Here is a 7980-nt window from a genome sequence, read left to right as displayed (position 1 = left end):
GAAGATTTGACATCTGTTTTGACTCTTCTGAAGGTTATGGAATGCCGAGCTGTCACTAGATGGCGCCAGAGCTCAAGTTATGTAGCCTCACTTACAGCTAGCTGTTCATCAAGACCAGGAGTCAGACCGTCTAATTTCAGCGTAAAACTTTTCATCCATAGTTTATCTACCTGCTGCAACATTACATGCTTATTGCTCGCCCACGATTGTATTTGAAGTAAATGTGAAAAATGGATTGTAAGTGGTTCTGAATAAGCATGTCTGCTAAATTACTAACATGTCAGATGTGATGGTAGGGGTTCCTATGCACACTCGGATAGGTCCCATCAAGTACTAAAGTCTTGAAAGTAATTTGATTTCAAACAGTGGAAGGAAAACCCTCCAAACAATAGCTTGACTGTAAATTTAAACTCCATATTGTATGACAGGATCTGACATTTTAAGCAAGATAATTATTTAAACTATGGGGTATGCTTTATATCCATTGTTTTGACCCATACCTAATTTAATTGCTAGATTACATGGAAAATAATGTACACTTCAGAGACAGATTTAAGACCAGTTGTTTTTAAAATGTTTAATTTTTGATCTTCAGAGAATTACAATTTGAACCTTGGTTGCACTAACGTAGTGAGACTAGGGCCAAGCAAATGTCCAGACAATATACCTTGTATAGTTTCTCAAAACACGACGAGCAGAATATTTCATCACTTTTGTGTTTTTGTTCTTACTAATCGGTCTGTAGCTTGTGCACAGGTCCCTGTTAACGGCCCTCTTCCTCCCTGGGCTACATACATATATTGGTTCATCTGACATAAGTGTTCTCCAGGCTGTGTCATTAGGATGTGTGATGAGGTGCAACATCAGCTTTTCATCCATTTCCAGATAACTTTTTTTCTGTCCATTTTTGGGGAAAAGAGCAGCAAACAGTCAAATAATGCTTCAAATAGATGGTGAAGATGAAACCACCCACAAGGCAAAGGAGAACTCATTATAGGGGAGACTAAGGCAAGGAAAAGGAGAACTCATTATAGGGGAGACTACGGCAAGGAAATGGACCTTGAAGGAGAATTAGTTTGAAATAAGGTAGAGAACATTTCATGACTGGCTATCTCACCCACCTACGGCTTCACACACAGGCCGTCAGGTGGATGACCGCCGAGATGAGTGGCAGGTGTCAGCGAGCTGGAGTTATGGATGCAAGGTTCCACGTTGTTCAGTTTGAAGTCAAATTAAAGAATAGACACTGAGTGCAAAAACATTAGGGACGCCTGCTCTTTCCATAACAGGTTGACCAGGTGAAAGCTATGATCCCTTATTGATGTCACTTGTTAAATCCACTTCAATCAGTATAAATGGAGGATATGGATTTTTAAAAAAAATGTAAGCCTTGAGACATGGATTGTATATGTGTGCCACTCTCTGAATGGGCAAGACAAAAGAGTGCCTTTGAACAGGGTATGGTAGTAGGTGCCAGGCGCACTGGTTTATGTCAAGAACGGCAACGCTGTTTTTTACGCTCATCAGCTTCCCGTGTGCGTCACTAATGGTCCACCGTCCAAAGGACATCCAGCCAACTTGACAACTGTGGGAGGCATTGGAATCAACATGGGCCAGCATCCCTGTGGACCGCTTTCAATACCTCGTAGAGTCCATGCCCAGATGAATTGAGGCTGTTCTGAGGGCAAAAGGTGGAAGGCATCTTTAATGTGTTGTACACTCAGTGTATATGTCTTGCTTAACACCCATTTACCTGGTGCAAACAAAGAGTGGTTGAAATAGAAGTGGGTGACAAAACCCATGGAAATTAAAAGAGGGATAATTCCTCGCCTTCCGATCGGAAAACAATACTTTCAGGGAGCTCTCCGATTAGAAGACGAGCCTATTTTATCACCGTTCACGTATCTTATGGGCTTACTGTGCAAAAATGTCCAAGACCAACGCAAAACTGTGGTGGCAGTTGCGGTCATGGTCAGCCCAGGTACTTGACCACCAGGAACATGACCACACAGGTGAGCAGCATCCCTCCAATCATGATGAACTTATCCTGGGTGGCCCTCTTCTCGATCAGCCTCATCACCGTGTTGGACAGACCCAGCATGTTGGCCACATCCAGCATCTTCTTGTGGGTCCCCTGGATTTAGGGAAGACAGAGGAGAGAAAAAGACATTAAACGTTAAAGCTGCTGAAGTTCCATTGATTGTGCTGTTGTTTCCTGAAGAACAAGCTGAGTTAGTTATTAATGGGTATTCTGCTTCATTGCTGTTTGTTTGTGGGAATACTGTAAACACAGTCGTATCATAACCTGCATTTAGCCTGGTCATGACAAAGCTCTACTCAACTGATTAGGGAGAGGCTGTCTGAGGAACCCAGCCATTCTGTCCTCCCAGTCTGTCCCTCAGCTGTTTCTCACGCCCATCTGATCACCAGACGCCCTGATAACAGGGGGCCTACAGCAGCCTTCACCAGGAACACCATCTCTTCTCCTCCCTAGAAATATGCACTTAGCCTGCTGCTGACGACCAGCACCACACACTTCTACTACACATAGTGATCGTTACAGAGGAGAGAAACCGGGGGTTTGTTTTGGAATACTGATTCCTCTCTCTGGGATACCGTCGACAGGGACCTGCCGTGTCACGGTCAGTGTTCCTTGGCAAAGTGTAAAAAAAAATACGAAAAAAAAAAAAAAGGATCCTCCAAAAGTTCTACAGCTGCTCCATTGAGAGCATCTTGACTTGCTGCATCACCGCTTGGTATGGCAACTGCTTGGCATCCACTACGAAGGGTAGTGCGTATGGCCCAGCACATCACTGGGGCCGAGCTCCCTGCCATCCAGGACCTCTATACCAGGCGGTGTCAGAGGAAGGCCCTAAAAATTGTCAAAGACTCCAGCCCCCCAAGTGATAGACTTATTTCTGCTACCGCACGGCAAGCGGTACCGATGCACCAAGTCTGGAACCAACAGGTCCCTGAACAGCTACCTATATGTACATATCTACCTCAATTACATCGTACCCCTGCACATCAACTCAGTACTGGTACCCTGTGTATATAGCCAAGTTATCGTTACTCATTGTGTATTCATTCTCTGTATATTTTCTCTCTGCATTGTTGGGAAAGGCCCGTATGTAAGCACTTCACTGTTCGTCTACACCTGCAGATTACGGGCATGTGACAAATGAAATGTGATTTGTAAGGGGAAACACACACCTTGAGCGTCCCCCTCTGGTCCCGGAGTCCGGTGAGGATGCTGCTGCCGCTGCCCAGGAGGTCGTCCATGCCTCTGTGTGCGTTGTTCAGGTTGGAGTTTAACTGCAACGTCTCGTCTATGGGGATGGAGGTGTCTGCATCCTGTAGGGGGACAATACCGGTAACATCTCAACAATGTTCCCTAATAAATGTATTTTGGTTTTATTGCCCATGTTACACCAGTTGTGGTCTGTCAAGCAGAGTTAGTATGCATGTTTTAGGTTATCATTACATGACTGCAGACATTACTGTAGTGCTACTTGGGAGATGAGTGGGCCACTACTACTGACGTTGGTGGTGAAGGTACGACTCATGAGCTCCTCCCTCTCTCGGTCCTGGGTCTCTCGTGAGTAGCGACGGTGCTGGAAGTTCCTCAGCGCCGTCTGGAGGTGCTGAATATCATACTTCAGCTGGTCTACCCGCCTGCGGAGGGGACACAGACAGAGACCACATTCTTCTTACCCCCCCAGCCGAATAATGGCAGAGGAAATTTCAGAGGGTAGAAATGGCAGCCTTTGCCTCCAGCTCCATCCAGCATTCCAGGACTGTGGTTCAGTCACTCCTTCTTCACTAACTCATGACATCTCCCTTGGTATGCACTGTATTGATGTCTTCTAGCTCTCAATAAAAGCTTTCTATCATCATCACTAAGATAAGTCAACATGCCTGCCTTCTTCCCAATCTGACTTCTCCACTTCTCCACCTGGCTGAAACACCCGAGGGCCTGTCTCCCTCCACCCCTCTCTCCCTCTCCTCCTGAGCATCACCTGCTCGTGGCTCAGCCCTGCGGCCCCAACGTACTGTAGCTGTCCTGAGATCAGAGGAGAGCTGTGGGACGTGGCGCAGCAGTTTGTCCCCTGGGGCCTGTTTACCCGGCTCTGAAGTGACGCCTTGCCCAACGCGGCAGGAATGCCGGTGATGACGGGGCTTCCGAGGGAATGTTTTCACAGAGTCGCCACAGGGGATGAGAAACACAGTGCCCGTTTCATCTAGCTGCGACCTCGTCCCAGTCCCACCCATCTTTATGAAACATTCATCGCCATGCCATCTCTGGTGTATTTGGGTGACCGATGCAGTTTATGAGTACTCACAGTTTGGCGTTCTGACGCCGGTTTGGCGGTTCTTTGCTAGCCAGGATTTCCAGACGTTCCAAATGGCTGAAGATCTGGTCGATTCTGGCCTGCAGCTCGTTCTCCAACACTGGAGAGCACACACACAATTAAACACACCCTGAACAGTTGTTTCACTCCCAAAATAGGCCAATCTTATTCAAAATAAAATGTTAAAGTTACTTTCATTGTAACAAATCAGACAAGACAGATGATGTCAGTGGTTTGTCACACTGTAGTTAGTTTCCCCATTCCATGCTACCATGGAATACAGCCCCACGGTTCAGGTGAATCCAAGAGAGGGATGAAAGCAAATGTGTTATTTCCTCAAACGTCGCAGAGGAAGTTAATCCCCATTGAAACAAAGGGCCTTGTACATCATCTCTTCATGAAGACAAATCAGCCACTGATTCTTATTTGAAGTCAGATATCTATCGTTACACCCGTTTCATTCTCAGACTGCTGAGATTCTAGATAGCGTTTGATTCCAAGGTGACAGCAGCACTAGGCTTGTGGGAAGCTTTTATCTGCCCTTTAAAAGGACTAGCACCATCTTGTCCCCAGCCCTCTCCCGTCCTGACTGAGTGACTCCTCGCTCGGACGCCTGCTGCTTCCTTCCACCCTCTAACATGCGAGATGATGTCATTGTCACGACTGGGCGGCCGACTGGCTGCCACCATTATCTTTAGAGAAGACTTCCCAGTCGTCCCTCTTCCCAGTCGCCACCCCTATGCTTCCTGCCCTGGCACCAGCCTGGCTCACAGAACATTGCCCGCCCTGCCCACCGCCCAAAACAATCAGTAGGGAGGGCACAGCTTGGCTCAAAGGGCTGCACAACACTGGAGAAGGGGAAAATATGTAAATACTGCCTAGTAGTAAATTCCAAATTTATAATTAACAAAAATATAAAAACACAACCATTTTAAATATTTTACTGAGTTACAGTTCATATAAGGAAATCAGTGAAATGAAATAAATTCATTAAGCCCTCATCTATGGATTTCACATGACTGGGAATACAGATATGCCTCTGTTGGTCACAGATACCGTAAAAAAAAAGGTAGGGGCCTGGATCATAAAACCAGCCAGTATCTGGCCACCATTTTCTTAATGCAGCGCGAATAAAGACTTGATCAGGCTGTTGATTGTGGTCCCACTTCTCTTCAATGGCTGTGAGAAGTTGCTGGATATTGGCTGGAATGCGCTGTCGTACACGTCGATCCAGAGCATCCCAAACATGCTCAATGGGCGACGTGTCTGCTGAGTATGCAGGCCATGGAAGAACTGGGACATTTTCAGCTTCCAGGAAATGTGAACAGATCCTTGCGGCATGGGGTTGTGCATTATCATGCTGAAACATGAAGTGATGGCGGCAGATGAATGGCACAATGGGCCTCGGGAACTCGTCACAGTATCTCTGTGCATTCAAATTCCCATCAATAAAATGCAATTGTGCTCGTTGTCCGTAGCTTATGCCTTCCCATACTCTAACCCCACCACGGGGCACTCTGTTCACAACGTTGACATCAACAAACCGCTCGCAAACACACTGTCTGCAATCTGCCCAGTACATCTGAAACCAGGATTAATCCGTGAAGAGCACACTTCTCCAGCATGCCGGTGGCCATAGAAGGTGAGCATTTGCCCACTGAAGTCGGTTACGACGCAGATCTGCAGTCAGGTCAAGACCCTGGTGAGAGCGACGAGCACGCAGATGAGCTTCCCTGATACAGTTTCTGACAGCTTGTGCAGAAATTCTGCGGTTGTGCAAACCCAAAGTTTCATCAGCTGTCTGGGTGGCTGGGCTCAGACAATCCCGCAGGTGAAGAAGCCAGATGTGAAGGTCCTGGGCTGGCCTGGTTACATGTGGTCTGCGGTTGTGAGGCCAGTTGGACGTACTGCCAACTTCTGTAAACGACGTTGGAGGCAGCTTATTGTAGAGAAATAAACATTCAATTGGCATTAGCTCTGTTGGACAGTCCTGCAGTCAGCATGCCAATTGCACGCTCCCTCAAAACATGAGACTTCTGTAGCATTGTGTTGTGTGACAAAACTGCACATTTTAGAGTGACCTTTTATTGACCCCAGCACAAGGTGCACCTGTGTAATGATCATGCTGTTTAATCAGCTTCTTGATATGTCACATCTGTCAGGTGGATCGATTATCTTGGCAAAGGAAAAATGCTCACTAACAGGGATGTAAACACATTTTTGAGAAATAAGCTTTTTGTGCATATGGAACATTTCTGGGATATTTCATTTCAGCTCATGAAACATTTGACCAACACTTTACATGTTGCATTTATATTTTTGTACAATGTAGATATGATGGATGATGGATGGTGGAACAAAGGTTGACACTTGCAACATTCATTGAATAAAGAAGATCCATTATTTAGAAAGAGTGAACTCACAGTGGACAGACTGACGATCTGTGTTCTCCAGGCGTCCCATGAGCGACTGCACCTCCTGGATTTGCCTGATCAAAGAGGACAGAGAGTAAAGATATATAATTATTTCTAGGCTACCGTAAATATTAAGCAGAGGTCTGTATGGAAGCTCTATGGAAACGTAATGTTAGATAAAGGTCTATTGAATAGACAAGGAACTAGACAATGGTATGTGACAATTTAATACACACGCTAGATACGTAAACTCCAGACAGTGAATTAATGGTGCTTTCAAGACTACTAGGAACAAGGTAAAATCATGACGTCAGTGATCTTTAGGTCAGAAAGTCGGAACTCTAAAAATATGAGTTTCCGACTTGGAATTCCGAGTTGGATGACTGTTCCACGGATGACTGTTTCCAAGTCAGAGCTAGTTTTTTTACGAGTTCCTAGTAGTTTTGAATTCACTGAAGTCAAATATTTCTGAGTTCCCAGTTGGTTTGAACGCGACGTACCGTTACAGTAGTGATAGTTTAATATTGTTGGTAATCGATCTATGGCTATCTATTAGCTGGTTGGCTAGCTAATAGATCATGACCACTAATGGAAGGGGTTAGTTAAAACTATCTTTGTCATGAAATGTTGTTAGCTAGCCAGCTAGTTACAGTAACGCGGTATATCGTAAGGCAATTGAGCTACGTTAGCGGTCTTAAATGTTTTGAAAGAGAACAGAAACACTCACTTATTTGTTTGATGGTACAATGTTTCCATTTTCCTTTATGTTTCAAGACACAATCCACACAAAAATACCCTCGGTTTATAGAGGAATACCTTTATCCGGTTTTATTGTGAAACTGAAAACAAGGGGATTTTTGTGCAAAGCACACGTCATCAGTTGAGAAGATTTGTGTACGGAAATGGAATAACGGAAGCTCCACCGAGTGATAAAGGCCAAAGAACTGCTGCAGCGACACTACGAGGCAGGTACAGGTAGCTCGACAGCTCCAATCAAACAACGTAGAAGCGGAAATTTAGGAAAATCCAAAATAAAATGATTTAAAGTTAGTGTAATTTAAACCATATTCATGTTTTCTCTCTTACCTTTCACCACCAAAATATGGAATGATAATAGCCTACATTTATGAAGTGGAAGTGAGCTTTCTAGATTTGAGTGATGCTTTTAAATCATGTTTCTATTTTGGTTAATTTGATGTGTGAAGGTGAACGGA

General features: G+C 45.1%; 1 protein-coding gene across 1 annotated transcript; it reads right to left on the bottom strand.

Annotated features, from left to right (window-relative positions):
• Window positions 1-551: 551 nt before the first annotated feature.
• LOC115110303 (Golgi SNAP receptor complex member 2-like) lies at window positions 552-7670 on the bottom strand. The gene is made up of 6 exons (XM_029635827.2): window positions 7494-7670; window positions 6776-6840; window positions 4344-4452; window positions 3543-3675; window positions 3214-3354; window positions 552-2134 (listed from the first exon to the last, which is right to left on the bottom strand). Exons 1-6 carry the CDS (start codon window positions 7520-7522, stop codon window positions 1973-1975), a joined length of 639 nt encoding a protein of 212 aa, XP_029491687.2. The 5' UTR covers window positions 7523-7670; the 3' UTR covers window positions 552-1972.
• Window positions 7671-7980: the final 310 nt, after the last annotated feature.

Source organism: Oncorhynchus nerka, unplaced genomic scaffold, assembly GCF_034236695.1.
Source record: "Oncorhynchus nerka isolate Pitt River unplaced genomic scaffold, Oner_Uvic_2.0 unplaced_scaffold_4000, whole genome shotgun sequence".
Taxonomy (NCBI): Eukaryota; Metazoa; Chordata; class Actinopteri; order Salmoniformes; family Salmonidae; genus Oncorhynchus; species Oncorhynchus nerka.
Note: the sequence above shows the minus strand (reverse complement) of the source record. Positions and strands in the feature narration are given on the sequence as shown.